At 53.8% G+C, this 22,434-nt stretch overlaps 1 protein-coding gene and 1 non-coding gene across 3 annotated transcripts in view; both read right to left on the bottom strand.

The window, feature by feature from the left end:
* Positions 1–11,545: 11,545 nt before the first annotated feature.
* Positions 11,546–11,650, bottom strand: LOC139076567 (U6 spliceosomal RNA). Its single transcript, XR_011528304.1, has one exon. It is a non-coding gene; the product is annotated as a U6 spliceosomal RNA (small nuclear RNA).
* Positions 11,651–19,680: 8,030 nt separating this feature from the next.
* Positions 19,681–22,434, bottom strand: part of SPACA7 (sperm acrosome associated 7) — a 32,477-nt gene continuing 29,723 nt past the window's right edge. For both annotated transcript variants that reach the window (XR_011528275.1, XM_070579293.1), the window contains 2 exons: positions 22,116–22,196; positions 19,681–19,827 (listed from right to left, as the gene is read on the bottom strand). Coding sequence is in view for 1 of the 2 variants with exons in the window: in XM_070579293.1 (XP_070435394.1) it covers positions 19,811–19,827; positions 22,116–22,196 (98 nt within the window). In the remaining variant the exon portion in view is untranslated. The remainder of the gene's footprint in view (positions 19,828–22,115; positions 22,197–22,434) is intronic.

The raw sequence follows: 22,434 nt of genomic DNA, 5'->3' as shown, positions 1-22,434 counted from the left end.
GTGAGAGCAGGTCTTTGCAGAACCCGCCAGCCGGCTCCTCAGGAATCGCGAAGCTGCACCAGAGCCCTGCCCACCTTGACCCACCTGGTGGTTGTCAGCATGAATCGGGGCCCAGTAGTGTGGACGCAGAGCTTCAGACTGACAGTCCCTCCCCAGGAGAGCGTTTCCATTTATTCCAGTTTTTAAAGAATTAAAAGACGAGGTAACAGGATTAAGCAAGTTTAGTCCTCAAGTTGAGTTCCCCGTGGCCACTCAGCTTCCCCACTTGGGCAGATGCAGCCCTGGGACGTTGCTGACTGTCACAGAGGGAGCGCCTGGGGCCCGGCCGTCCCTCCGCCAGGGTCCCCACCCACATCAGGGCAGCTCCATGGCAATGTGCTGTGTCAGCTGGCTTCTCTCAAATAACTGAGTTTAAATCATCACTCCAGAAGCTAATATATTTTCCATCATAATCTGCAAATATTTTTATTAATTTCCTCTGAGGAGTGAAGAGGAACCCTGCCCCGTTTCCAGGCGAGGACGTGGCTCCCAGCCTGGCCCTCGCCACCGTGTTATCTCTCATGTCATTACCTCGCCGGCCTTATCTGCATGTCCTTGTTTAATATTTCATGACACTGTGTGGCCTTTTGTGCCTGGATCCACGCGGCTCTGAAACGTCCGTTCATCGTGTCCCAGAGCCTTGTTGTCGCTGTCGTCATTGCTCAGCAGTCGATAGATGAGAAAACTGGAGACACGTTGGTTAACCTGCTGGTCACCAGCCACCTGGCGGAGAAAGGAGGTCCCCTGAGCCGTGGAGAGGCCGGCTCCTTTCTTGTCTTGCCTGCTGCTGCATGGGCTCATCGTTCAGGGCCTCTGCCCAGCTTAGCTTTGAGTGAGGTCTGTGTGCTTGTCCGGCGGCCGCAGGCTGGCCTCTGCGGAAACGTGCTGACCCAGGAGTGCAAGCCCTGCACTGAGCAGAGAGATGTGGTGGGTGGCAGGGAGGGTGCAGGGTTGACGAGGAGCAGCCTCCTGAGGGCTCGCTGGAGCCCAGCCTGCTCGGTGGCGAAGCCCTGTGCTACCACCTGCTCGGTCAGCGACGGTCATCCCAACAGCTGAGGCCGGTCAGGAGGCTGAGGGCTGAAGGCTGCTCCTGGCGGGGTCTGAGCAGCAATCTCCTGTGGGCCACGGCCCTTGCTGCCGGGGGCGGCCACCCCATACAGGGCGGGGCACACCTGTCCTGCTGAGTGAAGTTTATAGCGGGGGAGTCAGGGGAGACAGCCCTGTCGGTGCAGGTGGTCCTGGCCCCACCACCCTCCTTCCTCGTCTCCGCCCTGCAGCGTCCTTGCTGCATCCCCCGCCCTCTGGGTGGCGTCCGCTGGCTTTGGCAGCTTACCTGGTGGTGTGCCCCAAACCCTCGTTCCTGAGGGCTGCAGCCCAGCTAACCTCTCCCTTCTCAGGCCAGCTGCCCCGGGGGCACCCACTGTGAGCTCCTCCCACCCCATGGTGTGACAGCAGGTGGCCTCCTGGGACCGTCCAGGCTGGTTCTCCTAGCGGATGCAGGCTCTCCCCTTGCCTGCTCCTCCCCGGACACCGTGAGCTCAGAGGGGCAGGTGCTGCTTGTAGGTCAGTGTCACAGGTGGGAGTAGGATGGAATTGACATCACCCTGCAATGATGAGCTGAGGGGAATTTGCGTGTCCTTTATGTTGGGGACTGCGGTGGGTCGAATGGTGGCCCCCAAAAAGATATGTCCACATCCAGTCCCAGGAACCTGCGAGTGTCGCCTTGTTTGTAAAAAGGTCTCTGCAGATGCTGTTAAGCTGAGGTTCTAGAGATGAGGAGATGGCTCTGGATTGGCTGGGTGGGTGTCCTCCTGAGAGACGCACAGGTGGAGAAGGAGGCCGCATGGGGAGAGAGGCAGAGCTGGGAGGAAGTGAGCCCACAGGGAAAGCCGGGGAAGCCAAGAGCCCCCAGAGGCTGGAAGAGGCAGGCAAAACCCTGCTCTGGAGCCCTTGGGGGGAGCACGGTCCTGCCAGCACCTTGATCTCAGACTTCTGGTCTCCAGACCAGGAGAGAATAAATTTCTGTTGTCTGAAGGCCCCCGGTCTGTGGTGCTTTGCTGCGGCCGCCCCGAGACGCTGACACGGGGACAGTGATCCTTGTCCATTAAAGCCCTGTGCGGATGCTGAGGGACAGAAGAGATGGGCTCTGCTGGGTACCTCCTGTTTGCCCCTCCAGACACGCTGTGCACCCTTGTCCACAAGCCCCGGCCCTGGGGGCTCGCCTTCACGATGGAGCCCGTGAACAGACTCCCGTACCTTCTAGCTTCCTGTTGGGTTTGGCCAATGGAAGTCAGAGCTGGTAGGAGACAGGAGGGTGGGGGGCAGGAGGTCAGGAAGTTATGCCCCTGTTTCCTCCCCGAGTGTCTCCCTATGGTCCCTCTGTCCTGCACATGCCCTGCTGGATGAGCAGTGTGGGGTAGGCTGCGGAGAGACCAGAAAAGACCCGGGGTCAGTGAAGGAGATGTGTGGGTTTATTGGGAGGTACTTACAGGGAGGTCCAGTGGCTGCCAGCTGGACAGCAATGTGCACCCACTGCCACGGGCAGGGAGGGGGTTTCTTACATAGGCGGGGGACACAAAGGCTATGTGCCTGCCAACGGGCTGTCCCTGGGACGACCAGTGTTCCAGAAAGAGTCACTCACGTGGACGGGCCCTGTGTCCCTTCAGGACGCCATGTTCTTGCAGTGAGGAAGGCCGGATCCGGGCTGGCCGGGCCCTGGGTCCTTACAAATCCCAGCAGCTGGGTGTCCTGCCCAGAGGGGAGCCAGGAAGACATGTGGTTGCAATGGGCTTGTGGGCCTTTGCTGAGCAAGCAAGGCCCAGCTCTACAGTCTCCATCAAGGCCATGCTTCCTGCCTGGTGGCCCTTGCCTGTGTCCAGGTTCTGGTGACTGTTCCCTACGCTGGCGCTGAGGGCTCCCTGCTCCTGCTAATGGCAGGCATTCGTCCATCCCCGTCGCTTCCTCTGCCCGTCCAACCTGCCTTTGCGCTCTTGGTACCTGCATTCCCGGGGCCCCCATTCCCGGGGCCTGCATTCTCGGTACCCACGTTTGGCTTTCTGTTTTCTGATGAGGTCCTGACCAAGTGGCCCTTCTGGCCCACCCAAGATTAAAGGCATTGAGTCTTGGATGTGCTGAACATAACCTCTAGGATAACTCACATCTTCTTTTCTTCCTTTCTTTTCCTTTGACCTTGATTCCTGGTGGCGAATGAAAACTGATACAAAATTGACTGCTAAGTCTAGCATGAAGTCCTTGCTTGATTTTCCCAGCCCTGCGGGAGGGCGGCGTGGGGACATGGCTGCCCCATTCACCTGCTCTTCCCCCTCAGTGACTGTCGCAGCTCTGGTGGTGAGTGGGGTGGGACAGTCGGGAGGCAGGGAGCCTCTGCAGAGACGCTGGTGGTCCCGACTCTCCTGCTCCTTACAGTCTCTCTGTCCCTCTGCCACTTCAGGGCTCAGCGGCTCCCGGCCTCAGAGGAGAACAGCAAACGGCTCATCCTTCTTGGCGAGGGCCTTGGAAAGGGGGCTCCAGAGACAGCCATGCATGTCTGTGACGGCATCTAATCCTGCAGGGTCAGGGTCACAGGGTTGGCGGGTGGCAGCAGGGCCCTCGGTTCTCGGCCCACATGTCTGTCCCTTCCCTCTGCAAACAAGCTGGGCACAACGTGGAGTCCACTCCAGCTCTGGGGGCATCGGGGGAGCTGCCCTTCCACCTGTCACCAAGAGCCTGTGCCCGGGGTGGGGAGCAGAAAGAGCCGCACAGCTCTGGGTGCAGCCACAACATGTGGTTCAGGTCTCACGTTCTCTGTGCCTTTCAGGGGCTTGATGCCTGAGCCTGTGCACCAACCGCTCAGAGTGGCCTCACTGGGCGTGTGTCGGCTGCGCCCAGCATCATACTCTCACTTGATTCCTGGGGCAGTTCGGGAGTCTAAGGGGTGGTCTAGGGTGGCCAGGGCAATGCGACCCTGGGGGGCTCAGCGAGGTGGCTGTTGACTGGCACATAGAGACGTATTTCTATATCCTGACAGCCAGGGCAGCCCAGCGAGTCTCGGCCCTGCTCCCCCTCCCGCCCGGCCGCCTCCCTCCACCCTGCTTTGCCGACCTTTTCTTTCTTCTTTCCGTGTCAATATGCCCATCTTCCAATCGCTCTGCCAGAGGACCCCTGTTGCCGCTTCTGTCTTGAGATGCTCACAGGTGGGAACATGTCTGGTCCAGCCTACAGCAGCCTTGAGCCCCATGGGAGGAAACGGGGCCTCCTCTTCATCTGCCTTCTCTCTGGGGCTCCTGTGCCCTTTCCAGGGGTTGCATCGAGCTGCTCTGGGGCTCTGTGGGGATATTCAGCCCTGTGTGGTTTCCCTGCCAGCCCAGACCTTCAGGACCTTTCTATCATAGTCCTTGGGCAGCCATTCCCCACCTCCTGCCCTCCTCCAGGGCCGGGATGTGGAGTCAAGACTTGGACAAGAAGATTTCCAGAGCCCTTGGATGGCACGCATGAGTAAGGGTGGCGGTGCTGACAGGCCCAGGGCGTGGGATCTGGTAGCTGCCTCCCCCATCTTGGTTTCCACCTCCTCCCGCCCCGCACACCCTCTGCCACCACCGGCATTTGGGAAGTTTGCTGCAAGCTAGGAATGCTGCTCTTACCTGTCAAATTCTAAAACAGAAGCAACACGGCCGGTTAGTAAATCAAATTTAGTCCATAAATCGGCTGTTCTCTTTTAATATTGTCTTTAGGTCTTATTTCTCGTGTCTCCCTTCATTAGAGGTTTTTATTGTCATCTCTGGGGCTCAGCAAAGACAATGAAATCTGCTCTGTTAATTTTGTAATTGAGGTCTTTGCAAACATATGGTCGCAGCCACGAAAGCATGTTTGCTGTCTGTCAGCTGAGCACACAGTGCAGTCTTAGCTGAATAAGCTCCAACTGAAAGGCACAAATCAGGGGTTTAGAAATAGAGCGAGGATTTTAAGAGCTTCATGTGTCAACAGACTAGTCAAGGATTAAGCGACAGCAAAGCCCGGTGTTGCTGGTAAAACTCAGTCTGCCCTGCTTCGTCTCTCAGTGTGCTCACAGTTCCTGTCTCATAAAAACCTACGGAGTCTTCTGGCCGAACGAGTCAGCATCTGGAGGTAGCGACTAGCAAAGGAAACGAGATTGTAAAATGGTTGCCTTTTTCTTTATTCAAAACCTCCACTCTGCTCTCGGGGGTCTGTGAAAGGAAACACATGACACATCCGTGCCGCGAGGCTTCTGGCAAAGGTCACGGGTGGAGCCCGAGGACACAGCCCCACGAGTGACCCGTCAGGGCCAGGACGGTGCTCCCGGCAGTGGAAATGAAGACGCCTCAGGAGAGAGGGAAAAAGACGGCGGCCTTCAAAGCTTGCTGGCTCATGCTGACTGAGGTCCATGTTGCCGAGACAGGCTGGAGGTGAGCGGAGGCAGGACCGCCCGAACCCTCGATGACAGGCCGGGAGGAGCAACAGGGGCTCGCAGGCACCTTTCAGATGGATGGCCTTGTCTGAGGTGCTGGCGCAGGACCGCGTCTGAGGAAGCCTCCCGTCCTTCATTGGCGAACCAATAAGCATCTGTTGTTATGATTGACAAATTTTCATTTTCAAAGTTTCATTTTACATATGGGAAAAACTGAGGTTTGTGGATGCTTAGTAACTTACCCAAAGGTCACAGATCTATCCGAAATTCAAATCCAGGTCCCCGTCCTGGGCGTGTGGGGGTGGAAGGACGGATGAGACTGGTCCCACCTGGGAGGCGCTTCAGGCTAATGGAGCACGTGGGGCGCGTGCGGGGTAAGTAATAGGAGGAGTAGATGGTGACCTCCAGGTGACGCCGAGGGAAACAGGTTCAGAGGAGCGAGGTTTGCCAGGAGCTGGGGGAGACGGGCTCACACCGGGTCTGGGAGGACGGGGCTGGCGAGGCTGGACAGAGGGGGCAGCCGTGGTGCTGAGGGGTGCAGGGCGACGGGGGGACGAGGTGGGTCAAGCTGACGGGCTGTGGTCTCACCTGGGAGTCGCTGGCAAGGGTCCACTTCCGAGCGCGCTTACATGGTGGTGGGATGTGGTCGGATTGAAGCCTCAGGTCCCTGCTGACCGCTGGCCCGAGGCCTCCCTCCCTTGCTTGTCACCTGGGCCTGTCCACAGGGAAGGGGGCAGCTGGCGGCGGCCTTCCCTCAGGAGTGAGCAGGAGAGAAAAGCGTGAGAGGACGCCGCCGTCTGAGTGACCCATGGCCAGGTGACGTCCCGGCGCTGTGCCACATCCTGCCAGTTGGAAGCCCGTCGCTAGGTCCAGCCCGCAGTCCAGGAGAGGGCGTTACTCAGCGGCATGATCACCGGGAGTCAGGGGTCGAGGGGGCAGCTGCGGGGCCGCCGACCCCACCAGCCTTTGGAAAACAGTGGCAGCGGTTTGGTCTGGAGTTGACTGTACACTGAACACTGTTCTGCTGGCGTCGGAGCAGATGGACAGATGGAAGCAGCAGGCGCGAGGGGCCTGGGGCAGGGGCAGTGGTTGTTGAATGACTGATGGACAGGGAGGTGTCAGGAAGGCACAGGCCAGGAGATGGCAGTCTGGGCACAGGTCGTCCCTTCCCCACTCCAGTGTAGGCCTTGAGCCCCACGCCCCCTAGAGGTCTCCCCTCAGCGTGCCTGGGGGTCTTATCTGCTAGACCTCCTGTCGTTGTCTCGTGTTGTCTCAGTCTGAGCTGAGTCACAAATCCTTCAGCCCTTTCCCATGCTCACAGCCTCGGGTCCTTTCCCCGGCCTGATTCCTCGTCTCCTTGGGACTCCAGTTTGCTGACGTTCCTCCTGACTCAGCTGAACAAACAGATGGCCAGAGGAACCCCCTCTTTTTCTGGGTTGGCAGCCCCACCACTTCCAACAGCTGAGCTCCCTGGGGACAAACAGCCAGGCCATCTACGTGCTGTCACCTCGTCGCTCTTCCCTGGACCTCTCATGGGACCTCACGCTCGCTCCTGTTCGGTTTTGTCTTGCAGGACTCGGTTGTTGTTCTGGGCTGCCATTGGTTAGAAATGGTGGCTTTCCTCAAAAGTGGTGTCATCGTAGCACTTGGGCGTCAGAAAGAACCAAGGAGAGGTGAGCCCAATGGAAATGCACGTCTGGCTTCTGACTGTTTCCTCTCTCAGCACCGAGTGTGAACACAGCGCTGGAGACGGGCAGGTCCCACGGTGCCGCACAGGTGAGGCAGAGCTGATGTGCGGGGACTGGTGCCCCATGGGTGTGGTCAGCAAAGGCCAGAGGCCGCACCCTTGGTGCAGGTGTGCTCCTTGCTACCCCGCTTTGCCCACCTGTGCCCTGTCCCACCTGCTTCACCTGCTCCGGGCAGACCCACAGAGCCCAGCAGACTCACATCTCCGTGATGTAGCTGCTGTCCCTCTCGTCCACTCGCCAGCTCGAGTGACCGTCTCACTGGATCACACGGCCTGAGGAGGACTGGAATTCAGTTCAGTTTAGTCCAACAAGGGTCTGTGAAAACGTCCTGTGGTTCAGTGCGCTGCATGGACCACAAATAAAACCAAACCAAACCGATCTTATTGCCCGCAACAGTGAGCAGGCAGTAAAGACCTGTGAAGACTCTGATTACCGCCCCCATCACAACTGCTTCACTGTGAAGTCTGACCGGGTGGTGTGGACGCAGGGGGTGACCCTCCTCAAAGTCCAGCAGGGCTGTGAGGACCCTGGCTAGTGGGAGTTTCGAGGGCCTCCGGCAGCTGGCCAGTGTGGATGGCAAAGGGCCTGGCTTGGCTCACACAGAATGGCCAGGGATGCGATACCAGCGACGAAAGGGAAGAGGTAGTGGGGCGGCCATGGCCCCACTGTGTGTCCGCCACCAGTCAGCCCAGCTGCTCCGAGAGAAAACTAGTGTCACCTCCCGGGTGGGCACCTGAACTCCAGAGAGGTCAGGGAGTTTGCTCAAGGTCACACAGCTCTAGTGAAAGCAGCCGTGGCGCAGCCGGTCTGTCTGGTTCTCGGGCCGTGCGGCCTCATCACACTCGCCGGCAGCTCCCTGCCTCTCTGAGCCTCGTGGGGCGATGGGGAGAGGGTGCTAGGAACAGGGACTGTGGACGTCAGCACAGCGGGGCCTCGGGACTCCTCTGAGGAGGAGCCGTCTGGCTGGAGTCAGGCTTCAGTCTGCTGCGTGCTCTTTACAGAATGTGGAAAAAGAAAGCCAGATGCGTTGCCCCCGTGAAAACAGAGAAGTGGCTGGAAGATGTCAAGGGAGGAGTCTGTCCCCCACATGCTTTGTTGTCAGCGTCAGTCTGTGATGCCCTCTGAGACAAACAGAGACACAGGCGGGGAGCGACAAGTGGGGGGGTCAGACACGGCAACCTCCTAGGTCACCCCACAAAGTCATCCTGCGGGCACGGTGCTTCCCTAGGCCTTTTCCTGACCGAGAGCCTTTTCAGCATTGAGGGTGAAGGTGCAGAAGGTACCAGAGTTTTGACGCTCCGCGTTACGGCTGTAGCATCTTGACTGGCAGCATTGGTCCAGAGTCACGGGTGACGATGACTCCCGTTTGCTGAGTGTGCTGTCTGTGCTCCAGTCCCGGGCTGTGTGCTGTCCTCTCATCGTCTCCCACACTCCTACCGTTTGCCCATGTTGCATTGAGGAGCTCAAGGCTCAGATGGGGTAACCGCCTTGCGTACAGTCACACGGACACCAAGGGGTGGGGAGGGTCTCACACCCTCGTCTGTCTGCCTCCAAAGCCAGGGCTTTATCACCGCTCAGAATCCCCCTGTCTCCTAAGACCCTTTCATGGTTAGCTCAGCCTGGTGTCCCCCGCTTACAGCCTCGGTGCAGCCCGGTGCCTTGGTGCGCAGAGGGCTGGCTTGTCTAGGCAGACACATCCCTTTATAAATGGTCTCCTCTTGGCTCCACCTCGCTCCATCAGAGCGAGTCGGGCACCTCATTTCCGGGTGGAGGTGGGAGGTGCTGGGGGTGAGGGTTTTCAAGGGGAGCACACATGTCTGGGACGAGTCCTTGACCCCCAGTCCCCACTCTGTAGCCAAGTCCTAACAGAGCCTGAACTTCCTGAAGGGCCCGGTGGTGGTCATCCTCAGCGAGCCGTGGAGAGGCAGCGCAGGACAGTGATCTGGGTCCTGGCTCTGCCTCTGACCCCTCCTCCCTCAGCCTGCGCCTCTGTGCCTCCAGACCCCGTTTGTTTAAGGACAGTGATGCCGTAGGGGTGTGAACTGTGACCTCGGCCAGGCCCAGGCCCAGACGTTTGGACACCAGTAGGGATGTTGCTCTGAAGGTATGTTTTTACACAAGGATAACATTTAAATCGGTGGGATTTGAGCAAAGCAGACCACCCTCCACGATGTGGGTGGGCTGCACTGTTCCACTGAGCACTCAAGGAAAACACTGAGTGTCCTGAGCGAGAGGGACCCGCCTCCAGACGGCCTTCAGAATCGAAGGCGCCAGGTTCTTCCCACGTCTCCAGCCCGCCAGCCGACCATGCAGGTTTCACAATTGCCAGTCCTTCAATCGGGCGAGATAATTCCATAAAATAAATCTCTCTCTCACACAGACACAAACACAGACACAGATCCTATAGATTCTGTTTCTCTGGAAAACCCTGACTAATACAGGTCATGAAAATGTGATAGCGTGTGTCCCTCACAGGGCTGCAGGGAGGATGCAGTGGTGATGGCAGTGGGTGATGACTGTAGGTGATGGCAGTGGGTAATGGCAGTGGGGGATGGCAGTGGGGGATGGCCATAGGTGATGGCAGTGGGGGATGGCCGTAGGTGATGGCAGTGGGGGATGGCAGTGGGTGATGGCCATAGGTGATGGCAGTGAGGGATGGCCGTAGGTGATGGCAGTGGGGGATGGCAGTGGGTGATGGCCATAGGTGATGGCAGTGAGGGATGGCCGTAGGTGATGGCAGTGGGGGATGGCAGTGGTGATGGCAGTGGGTGATGGCCATAGGTGATGGCAGTGGTGATGGCAGTTGATGATGGTCGTAGATGATGGCAGTGGTGATGGCCGTAGGTGATGGCAGTGGGGGATGGCAGTGGTGATGGCCGTAGGTGATGGCCGTAGGTGATGGCAGTGGGCGATGGCAGTGGTGATGGCAGTGGGGGATGGCCGTAGGTGATGGCAGTGGGTAATGGCAGTGGGGGATGGCAGTGGGTGATGGCCATAGATGATGGCAGTGAGGGATGGCCGTAGGTGATGGCAGTGGGGGATGGCAGTGGTGATGGTCGTAGATGATGGCAGTGGTGATGGCAGTTGATGATGGTTGTAGATAATGGCAGTGGTGATGGCTGTAGGTGATGGCAGTGGGGGATGGCAGTGGTGATGACCATAAGTGATGGCAGTGGGACATGGCAGCAGTATGTCCCTACAGGACTGTTGGAAGGAATGTGATAATCCACATAAAGACACCTCAGACAGTGCCTGGCACATAGTCAGCCCTCACTGGTGGTGAGGGGGGTGTCAGTTGTTCTTATTAATAGTGGTCATTATTTACTCAAAATTGTTATTTGTGTTTTTCATGATGGCATAAATTAATCCTTAGAACCACCTGTGAGCTGAGTGCCATCTCTTATTTTGAGTTAAAAAGCCTGGAATCCCCTCCAGGGCTGTGGCATTGCCAAGCACATGGGGTGGCCGGTGGTGGAGCTGGGCACCCCCCGCTGTGCATCCCCCTGGGTCATCCCATCCTCTCTTCCTGTTGGACGCAGTCGCGGACTCCCTGCTGGGTGTGTCCGCCGAGCCCCTGCGGTGTGGGGCTGCCAGAGCTGCCTCATGCAGCTCTATTATCTGTGGTTTAGAATTGATCAGTAAAAGTGCATTCTGAGTTGAAAAACACCATGTGGGATCTTTAGCTAAAAAACATTTTCTGACAAATATTTTTAAAGTCTATTTGGCCACTTAAAAGGTAATGTCTTTTTTAAAAAGTGTTTTCTGGGCTTGACACTTTTAGCCTCTTAAAGACTAGAATGAAATTTTTTCTCTTTCGTCTAAAACTATGCAGCAATTTGGTCTGTCACAGGAGCAATCCTTCTTTGGGTCTGAACGAAATATTAAGGGTGGAGGGCATAAGGCTGGAAAGTTGGCCCCCGTGCACACACAGAGACGCTCCTAGTGGAAGTCGCAGGAGACCTGCGAGTCCCCAGCGGACTTCAGTCCCACGAGTCTTGAGCCTCGCTCAGAGCTGGGCTGTGCTGGAGCCGCCAGCCACGTCAGTCATTTACATTTAAATTAATTAACATTACATAAAATTAAAAATTCAGCTCTTCAGTCACACGGAGCCGTGTTTCAAGTGCTCACGAGCCCCGAGCGGCCGGTGGTGCCTGCACCGGGTGCTGCCCACGGAGGACGTTTCCTTCGCTGAGAAACCCTGTGGACGGTGCTGTCCCAAGCGGCTGGCTGTGCCCTCGGGCTGAACCCAGCTCCCTGCGTACTTTTGTAAATGCGGTGTATCCGGACACAGCCACTCCCATTTTCTAGGGACTGTCTGTGGCTGCTGCTTTTTCCTTTCACGGACTATTTCACGAATTTGCGTGTTGTCCTTGTGCAGGGCCGTGCCACTCTTCTCTGTGTCGTTCCAGTTTAGTGCCTGTGCTGCCTGGGCGAGCACGGGCTGATTTGCGCTACAGGCTCAGAGCTGAGTTGCGGCAGGGACCATGTGCCCCGCAAGGCTGACTGTTTTCCCTCTGGTCCTTCACAGGAAACATTTGCTGACCTGACGAGGTTTGCGGTCAAGCTGGGCACGTCTGTGGAGGGCCGCGTGGGGCTCTTGAGCACTGGCCCCCCTGGTGCTGTAACTGAGTGGACGTCCGAGACATGCCATCGCAGGGGCATGGTGGTCTCTGCGCACAAGTCACTGAGCACACTGTGGGGGCGGGGCATGTGGGGACAGATGGCCTCAAGTGTGCACGCCCCTGTACATGTGTGTCTGTGTGTGCACATTTGTGCGTGTGCACGTGTGTGTATGTGCATTCCCATGGGGCGCATGTCCACTAGCCTGTGAGCGAGGCTGCCGTGGGCCATGGCAGGACAGGTGTGTTTCCTGTTCCAAGGCGGGGGCAGAGGAAGGACCACGCCAGAGCGGAAACTGCCTTTGTCATGGGAAAGGCCGTCAGATGACTTTCCAGAGAGACCCTGGGAATCACAGGCCTCCTGCTCACTGTCCCGTGGGGAAAGAGGTACTTTACTCCCGACTGCACCAGGAGGCGGATTCTTCTCTGCAGGGCTGTTCTAGAAGACGCACTCCACGGGATCAGCACCAGCTCCAGGGGACGGGACTCTGCCACTTGGAACCGAAACGATGATGGTGCCCGGCGCTGCCCGTGAAGTTCTCCAGGGACAAAGTCGCATCCGGACGCCCGCATGCCTGCGCTGGGCGTGGGGCCATGTGGGGCTGTGAAGTTTTGTTTGAGTCGCTTGGAGCCTGGAGAGCGAAGACAGCGGCCACTGAGAGACCGGGGACCCACCACGCCGCATCCGCCTCCTCGTGGGAAAGCCGCAGTGTGGGGCATGACGGAGGAGCTCACGGCAGCAACCGTGTCCGCAAGGCCCTGCGTGGGAGCCACACGAAGGCGGCATCTGTCGGGGAGGCGGGCGAGACTCCTGGAGCGGGCGTGGCCGCAGAGCGTGTGCTGTGCCGACAGGTATTCAGCTTTGCCGACAGGTATTCAGGTGAAACACCGAGAAGCAGAGACGCGCTGGAGTCTACGTGGAGGCGATGACCGGGCTCTGCGAACGACTGCCTGAACGACTGACTTTCTCGAGTTCCCTTCTGCCTCCTGGAGTTTAAAGTTTCTCACTAACGTCACTGCTGGGGGAGGATGCTTGGGTCCCTTGGCCTCTGAAATGTGATTCTCAGAAGCTGCAGAATGGAAATCTGTTCACTTGGGCACGTCCGTTGGCCTGTGACACTGACTATGTGATGGAGATAACTTCCTCTGGAGTCGAAGTGAGGCGCTGAGGGATCTCGGACAAAAGTTTAAGTGTGTGACTGTCCATCAGCGTTTCATCTGGGTTTATGTTTTAAAATATAACAGCCTGAGGGAGTGGCTCTCAGCCTGTGCAGGTGCCAGAATCTCCTGAAGTAACGTCGCAGGGTGGGGCCTGAGTGTTTTTGCTTCTGACACGTTCCCAGGGGATATGGACGCTGATCATCCAGGAACTTCACTCTGAGACCCACTAATCTGGGAGACAGTTAACCAGCTATTTCCTGACACCTGCAAGGAAGGCAGGGTTCTACGGAAACAGGCAAACCCAGAGCTCCTGAACTTGGGGTTGGGGAGGGGAGGGATCAGAATAACCCCAAAGGAAAGTACATTTGCACATAGTGGAGAGTGTTGTGGTGACATCAGGAAGAGCAGAGGTGGCCCCAGGGCATTTGCAGCCATCCAGCCCATCTGCGGGGAGTTACGCCTGGTGTCTCACCATCCACACGTCCAACACTGCAAGGATCTGGAGGACCAGCCACAAACCCAAAGAACAGGAGCAGTGAGCACTGTACCCTGAACTCTGTAGTTTAAAGATTGGTGTTGAATTCACCGCAGGCAGAGAAACCGAGGGTTCTCTGAGCATCGCACGTTAGCGCCAATATAGGTTAAGGGCTAGGGCACAAGTGCTGGGAACAGCACCAGAAGATCCGGCTGATGGAAGCAGATGATCTGGCTGTGTAGACGACTGCCTGGCTCCAAGGCAGCAGCCTCGGGACCCGCGTAAGACTAGTACCCACAGGACCTCGGCAAGGTGCTTCGCGAAGGAAACTGCTCATACGTACCTGGTGAGTGAGTGAGTGTGTGTGAGGAGTTGCTGGCGAAGGCCTCTACCAATGAGGAGGAATTCTAACTTAGCACTAGGATCACAAATAATCACACTGACGCGTTATCTGGAATTTCTCTTCTGTGTTTATGGATCAAGTTACCTATCAGGAAACTGTGTATTGTTTCTTCTGTAGTTTGGGTTTCTCAATCAATTGTTTTATTGCCCTTATAAAGGGCTGATTTAGGATCCATTCCCATACTACTGAAAGTTAGATACCTAAAATAAGAGTAAAACTACTTCACATTGCATTTTGATCAGATTTACCTGGGGAATGACTTAAGTCTGCACCAGAACAGGAGAGAAAAACTCCCTACCTGTTTCCTCATAGTTCCTTCCATAGTTCTTAGGGGAGGTTGAGAGTTAATGATGAGTTCTCTGCATGTCAAATTAAAATAGCTTCTTTCCTCTTTAACTGTCCACTCCTCTCTTTCCTGTCGATCTTCTTTGCCTCTTTAGCTTGACCCCCAGTAGCAAAGGTAGGAATCACCTCTCCTCCTTCCTTTGGGACGTGTGCTGAGCAGACACTGACACGCATTGGGACTACAGTCTGGTGATTATACGACTGTAAGACTCTTGGAGGATGGCGCCCAGTCTAGGGCAGAGGGAGGGGTTCTTAGATGGGTCTATGGTGAATGGGGGACTGTAACTGATTCAGGGGAAATAACTCAAAATGTTCCCTCATGATAGTCAATAGCATTGTTTTGTGATCAGAAAGACCACAAGTTACAAGAAGGAATCCTGTTTTGTGCTATTTTTCTAGCTATAAAAGTAGGTAAGTCTTGGGGCTGGCCCGGTGGTGCAGCGGTTAAGTCCATACGTTCCACTTCTCAGTGGCCCTGGGTTCACCAGTTTGGATCCCGGATGTGGACAGGATAGAACAATGTTTCTCTGAGTTCCACTTCTGGAAGTGGTGAGCTAGTTTGTAGCAGACCAATTATCCTACTGAAAACAACTAGGAAAACTTGTTAAAATATAAAAGTGTAGATTGGAAAGCTCCCAGGAACTTGAGGGCTCAAGATTCTAGAGAGAAGGAAAATTCACTGCTCTGAGCTTTATATTCTAAGCCCATCGTCCCCTAGAGGCATTTGTTAACTCTCATGCAGTCACAGTTAGAGAGCCTGAGAAGCACAGCAGAAAGTGGGTGCTAAGTGGCTTTCAGTAATATCCTGGGGGGTGGGGGGGGAGACAAAAATGTGAGTTCAGGGCTTCTGAAACAGCCAGGACTTGAGGTGCCAGAGAGAAGGCGTGTGAAGTGTGGTGAGTCTAACCATTTGAACTGCTCGTCCCCTCAAAGTGTGCTCCAAGTCCTGAGCTGTACATGCTGAGATTGGGTGAGCAGGAAGCGGGAGCCAAGAGGCTGAGCAGCTCGAGAGAGCTTTCCAGCAGTCCCACAGCATGAACATAACCATGAGCCTCAAGGGCCTGGTAAATTCTCTGAGACTTAAATTGGAACTCTCGTAGAAATAAACAAACAAGAGAAACTGGAAATAGATCAGATCTTACAAAGATTGAAACCTGATGTCACAGTAACTCAAGATGATCTGTCCTTATTCTAACTGGATGCCAGAGCTGAAGGCCCTCCAGGATGTCTCCAGTTTTCTACAACACAATGTCCGACATTCAGTCAAAAAGCACCGATCATACCAAGTGTCCAGGCAATAGAAACAGATACTAAAATTATTGAATACAGATAAAAAATAACTGACAAGTATAATTCAATAAAACAGTGACAAGATGGTGAACTTCACAGAGAAGTGGAATCCATAGAATAGAATCAAATGGAAATTCTAGGATTAAAAAACACAGTGATTGAGGGGCTGCCCCTGTGGTGTAGTGGTTGAGTTCAGTGTGCTCCACTTTGGCAGTCTGGGTTCATGGGTTCAGATCCTGGGTGTGGACCTATACCACTTGTCAACCATGCTGTGGTGGCAACTTACACACAAAATATAGAAAAGATTGGCACAGATGTTAGCTCAGGACTAATCTTCCTCAGCAAAAAAAGAAAAAAAAAGCCAACAGTGATTGAAATTTAGTACAAGATAGATAATTAGCCACAGCTGAAGAGAGCAGTTTCTCTGGAAATAGGTCAGTAGAAAATATCTGGATAAAGGCCAAAGAAAACAAAGAATGGGAAATAAAAAGAATTATAAGAAACATGTGGGACACAGGGAAAAGATCTAACACGTACAACTGGAAAAGTGGGAAGAGAAAAAATGGTGCAGAATCAATAATTGAGTCAATAATTGAAACCCAAGAATTTTCCAAAACTTACAAAAGAAACCAAGGCAAAAGTTCAAATATCACTATAAACCCCAGGCATAATAAATGCAATTAAATTACATCCAGGTATATCACTGTAAGTCTGCCGGAGTCAAAAGACGAAGAGAAATTCTTAAAAGTGCCGGAGGAAAAAAAAGGCACATTACTGTAAAAGGAGCAAGAAAGAGCACTGACAGAGACAGCAGACTTCTAGATGGAAATGATGGAATTGAGAAGACAATGGAAACTCTGTTTTAAACAATGAAAATCACTGCTGACCTGGAATTCTATATTGACTAAAAATATGCCTCAAAAATGGAGGTAAAGACATTCTCAGACAAAAACTTGATAATATATCTACCAGATCCACGCTAAAATGCTAAAAGGAGTCATTCAGTCATACGGAATATATGACCCGTTGAAAACATTAAAAATGCACAACAGAATGAAGATCAAAGGAAAGGGTAAATATATGGGTAAATCTGCATGAATATTAACTGTATAAAACTACATAATGTTTTGTAGCATTTAAAATATAAGTGCAATTAAAATTCAGGATGAAAATAATACAAAAGATGGTTAGTAAATGGGGTTAAGTATCCTTCCGGCCTTGCATTTCCCAGGAAGTAGTCAAAGTACTAATTTATTTTCAGTTATAATAAGTCCAGGAAGCATATTGTAATCTTTAGCATAACCATTAAATTAATATTAAAAGAATGTATAATTAGCAATCTAATAGAGAGAAATGGAATGAAAAAATACTAGATCCATCCAAGTAATGGGATGCAGGAGAAAACACAGGTGTGTGAGACAAATAGAAAACGGGTGGTAAGATGGTAGATGTAAGCCCAGCCACATCACTAATTATGTCTAACGTAAATGGATTGAATAATCTAATTAAAAGACAAAAAAGACTGAATTAAAAAATACGCCCTTCTATATACTGCCTAAAAAGATATACATTAAATATGATGAGTGGAAACATTGAACGTTCAGGATGGAAAATGATAAACCGTGCAAACATTGACCAAAAGAAAGTTAGTGTGGTTATGTTAATATCAGACAAAGTAGATTTAAGGTAAGAAGAAATACTACGGATAAAGAGGAACATTTCACAACAATAAAGGCTTTGGTCCACCAGAAAGATACAATAATTTAGTCTTTACGAACTTAATAACATAGCTTTGAAATATATGAAGCAAAGTTGACAGAATTGTAAAGGAATAAATCACTCACAATCGTAGTGGGGGACTTTAACACACTTCCCTCGGAAAGTGATGGACCAAATAGACAAAGGTCAGTTGGTGAGGAGAAAAGGGAAACCACACAATTGCCTTTGCAGGACACTGTCCCCAACAACAGCAGGATACACGTTCCTCCTAAGTTCCAAATAGAACAGTCACTAAAATTGACCACGTTTGGCCATAAAGCAGCCCTCAGTAAATTTCACAAAGTTGAAATCATACAGAGCAGATCAGTATTTTTTAACATTTTTCTAACCCATAGGATGTACTAGGGCATCACTCTGGCTCCCAGGGCGGCAGTGCCCGCAGTGACCCACTGTGCTTCTCTCCTGAGAGGGTTGACTCTTCTCCATGGAGGGTCCCATTCGGCTCTGGACCCAGTGGAAGGCCCACTTCCAGTTCAAAGGCACGTTTTTTAACGCTTACTGCCCATAAGCCAAGTCATCACTTGACTTTTGCTAGCTAATACTAATATTTATGTGTTCGTTCATAAATTTAGTTCCTCAGCTGTCCTTTCAGCCTCCTGAGAGCAGTGGCTGAAGGTCCCTAACCCTGAGAAGCGGCCTGGACTCTCTGTGAGCCTCGATGGCACTGAGAACCAACGTTTGACTCGGCCTTGTTGATGCCGTCACTGAGAGAAGACATTCCGATAGGGTCAAACATGAAAGCATTAAACTTTCAGCCTTTGAAAATCCCTGCCATCAGGGATCCCACGAGATCAGGAATGGAGTGAGGGAAAGGGAGAGGCCAAGTCAACGATGTTTTTATACTTTGTTTTATTGAGGTCGGTCTTGCTCTGTCAAAGTTCTCCTGGGGACCAGCTCTGGAAGATCCTGCTTGGAAAGCGTGATGCTGCTGACTGTTAGAACGTGTGGCAGGAAGATCCCAGGCCGAGACAGAGCACCGGGTCTACCACGGACCATGTGACCGTGTGACAAGGGGAAAGTCGCCTGCTGTCTCCGAGTGGAGACCAAGTGGAGGTGACAGCTCCCTCCCAGCACTGTGGTGGGGGTTCAGTGGCAACATGCGCATGCAAACAGCTTACAAATCACAAAGTACTCTAAAAATGTTTTGTGAGATTCAAGCACAAAACAGAAAAATTAAAACTATATTCATAAAAACAGAAAAAAATCCCCACACTGCAATACCTGTTTATTGATAGAGAGGCTGCAGAATGGTGTTGTGGAAATAGGATAGGGGCCTCAAGTCTCTGCCTCTAATCCCCACTCCTCGGTGTTACAGCTGACTTGCTGATATTAGGGAAGAGAGGAGAAGACGTCTGTCTCTCTTGAGAAGAGCGTACAGCCCACAGTTACAAATAAAATCATTTAGTTGTTTGGTTTTTTTTAAAGATTGCCACCCGACTAACAACTGCTGCCAATATTTTCTTCTTCTTCTTCTTTTCTCCCCAAAGCCCCCCAGTATACAGCTATATATTCTAGTTGTGTGTCCTTCTAGTTGTGGCCTGTGGGACGCTGCCTCAGCATGGCCTGATGTGCTCATTGAAACCCTGGGCTGCCAAAGTGGAGGGCGTGAACTTAACCACTCGGCCATGGGGCTGGCCCCAAAATGGTTTAGTTTAACTCAATTCCCAACTACCTTGAAAAACGGTGTTTTAGAACGAATACCAATCCATTGCCAAGACTGTGTCTCGGGACGGGAGTTCTCTATCCAGGCTCGTTCTAGTATAGCATTCACCAACTTCCCCGGACCTGCCTTTGTGGAGAAACGGGACAACCACACCTGTCCTGAGTAACTCTTTCCAGCCTGGGCACCTCATGAGTCTGCAGCCATGGAGCCTGCCCAGGGTCAGGATGGGCTTGGACGAGCAGACTTGCCGGAAGATATGTTCAGTCGCCTCCCCAGGAAGTGCTGTGGGGCGGACACCCCACTTGGGGCGCACTTTCCTCTCCCATGCCACAGAGACCCACTCTGCACTTTCCCAGGCCTGTAAACACTACAGCGCAGGGAAACTGAGTGTGTGTTTTGTAGACGTGCATGTGCGCTTTTCTGCGGCTGCAGGAGGAGGGAGCCGGGCAGCTGGCCTGCAGGCCACTACAAACTCTGGTTCATCACGGACAGAATTCTCAGAAGCTCTGAGGCTAACCTTCCTCAGACCTTATTCTGTTAGAAAAGAGGAACCTTTCGATGGTGCTCTTCTCGGACTTGATAATTTTCTTGTTTCCTTTAGAAAAAAACAACGAAAAGAAACCCACATACCCTCTAGCTTGACGTCTAAATAAATGGTCTAAATAAGTGAACTCTTCTTCGGATTTCATGAACGAAACAGCTCTCCTTCTATGGGTGGCTAACCATACCTGTGTGTCTACATAAGTCCTTTATTCCTGAGGGTGGGGTGGGTGGGTGGGTTTCCTGCTGTAGGGAGCCCCTCGGAGCTGGCGGCCGTGCTGACCGCTCTGCGCCTCTTCTGAGCCATGCTCCTCCTCTTCCATTTACTGGAAAGAATGTCCTGTTTGGAGAGAGATTTTCTTGAGAAATTGGAGGTGTTCTGCTCATGCCATTAGCCTGCATTTCAGACGCCCCCATAGAGTCCCACAGCTGCCTGAGACTAGCTTCATGTGTCCCTGGTCTGCGGGCAGCAATGGGAGGAGCTGTGTCGACTAGAAGGAGACAGAAGAAGAGAGAGTCCTTGCAGGGGGTGGGGGAATGAGGCAGGTGGGGCATTCTGAGTCTAAGGTGCTGGATGTCACCTGGAGATGCTCAGAGGATGTTAAAGATGCAGGACAGAATCCTAGAGAGGTCGGGGCTCACATGGGCATTGATGGCATGGAGGGAGAAGCGGAAAGTACGGGTTTAGGTGAGGGGAGCAATGAGCGAGGTGGGGAGAGAAGAGAACTGGCAGGGTCTTGGGGTAGGGGGTGCCGCGGCGGGGGGAGGAGCCGCAGGGAGGTGGGAGGAGCCAGGTGGAGGTGGTCACAGGGATGGAGGAGGGGTGTCTGAGGGCCAGGCTGCCATCTGCTCTCCCCAGCTAGTCTGTCCCCTTCAATGTCTCATTTCCACTGCATCCACCTCAAAACCCAGAGGGCCTGCTCTGAGCTCTGCTGGGCTGGGCGGTCCCTTCCTCTCTCAGGGGCAGCCCACTGCGGAGCCACTCCTGTGATGTCGTATCTGGGGGCTCAAGGACTCTCGTTCCTCCCTGTCCCAGCATTGCTGGACCCCAAGCCCTGGACGCCCCACTGTCTTTCCTGGAGCTCCCACTGCCTGTCCCCAAGTGCACAGGCACGGGGCTCACTTACAGCGGCCCCATCAGGGGAGAGGCCCTGTCTCTAGACACTTGACTTACGGGAGACCTTATTGTTCTCCTGTCGGAGCACTCGCGTCCCAGGGAGCTGGGATTTGCCAAAGCCCCCCTTGACATCTATATCTGGAGCAGCGGGAATTGGCTGGTGAAGGACGGGCTGGTAAACTTGCAGCAGGCTGAGCGACCACTGACCTCCCTCTCTTCCCCTGCTTGTGTCGGCCGGTCCTGCTGTGGGAGGAGGTGCAGACCATGGGGCCCGAGGTTTCAGGGCCCAGGCCTGGCTCTGACCCCACAAAGTCTGAAGTGGGGGGTCCCACTTCAGAGCAGCTCCCAGCCTGTGCTTGGCAGCAGCTTGTGCAACTGGGAGGTCCCTAGTGACATGTCTGGAACCCCATCCTTGTCGGCATTTAAACCAGGACAAGATGGCAGACTGCCTCCTCGAACATGATTGGGGCTGGAGGAGCAGGAATAGTCAGGACCCAGAAGTTTCCCAACAGGCTGGAACAGTGGGGCACATCTAGCCCCTAGAATGTGGGCTCCGTGAGGGCAGGGCTGTCTGTGTCTACAGGGATAAATCTCGAGAACTCAGAACAGGGCTGGCGCACAGTAGGTGCTCAAGAAACATCAGATGAAGGTTGAATGAAGGTGACCGGGTGTAAATGTTTGGTCCTGCGCTCAGATCTACAAAAAGCCGACTGACGTGGCCTAGCACAGCCCGTGTCCCAAGGCCTCAGTAGTTTCCCTGACATCAGCTTGAAAGTGATGGTGCGACGTGTCCCTGAAACCAACGCAGACTTAGGGTGGTGGGCAGATGTGTGGCGTGCAGAATGCTGGGTGTGGGTTAGAGCCAGCAACGTGTCCACGGAGGTCCGCCTCGGAGGGACAGGAGGACGGGAGGAGGACTGGCCTGGAGAAGAGGCTCGGAGGTGTTCCGGAAAGTTCCAGGGAGAAGTGTGGGGCTCGGGGGAGAAGCCACGGGAGGTCATGCTTGGGCCAACCTCAGCAGTTAGGAAGTCGTACCTGAGAAGGCAGTGAGGAGGGGTGGGAGGTGGCCCCCCCGATGTGAGAGTCAGCCCCAGGTGGGAGGCTGCCTGCAGCGAGGGCCGTCTGACGGAGGTTGGGGACCTCCCGGGCCTGGGCACCAGGGCCAGGCAACCGCCAACACGGGCATGTGACAGTGGCCTCAGGCGTCCCGGTTGATCCTGGGAAAGAGGAGTGGCCCCTCGCTCAGTTTGGTTGGGGGAGGGGAGGGGACATGGTGTATGTGGCCCAGGACTCCTCGGATCTGGACTCGGTGGGCCGGGTGTCCCACATGGACAGCCACCAGGAGACTCCTGTGCGGCTCCCTGCTGCTCTCCCCAGGGCCTGACCATGCCACCTGCTCCTTCAGGGAGCTGTTCACAAGGCACGTGGTCCCCGGGGCAGACGTGTTCCTTCTCTTCACACCAGGGAAAGAACCCTGCGTGAGGAACCACTTATCTTTTATTCCAGTTTACCTGAAGATCTTCCCACAGTTTGAAGGGTTTTGCCCAGAACTGATAGTTTTTCATTTTGATTTTTATTTGATTTCTTCTTTACTGTGGAAAAAATGAGTACAACGATCAAGCTTTGGTAAATAATCAAGGGCCATTTCCAAACACGTTTTCTTTTCAACTTCAGAAAACTATTAACTCTGAGCGAGGAGCAGTGGACTGAGCACGCGACAGTAGTGCAAATCTCCGTTTGAGGTGAGGCCATCTAAACACCCTTTCCTTCAGTGAGCACAGAACCAAGAATGTGTGGTTGTGCTTCAGCACTGGGCGGAGACTGGCCTCT

This window comes from Equus przewalskii, chromosome 16 (assembly GCF_037783145.1).
Source record: "Equus przewalskii isolate Varuska chromosome 16, EquPr2, whole genome shotgun sequence".
Taxonomy (NCBI): Eukaryota; Metazoa; Chordata; class Mammalia; order Perissodactyla; family Equidae; genus Equus; species Equus przewalskii.
The sequence above is the reverse complement of the archived record's forward strand: the minus strand, read 5'-3'. Positions and strand labels throughout refer to the sequence as shown.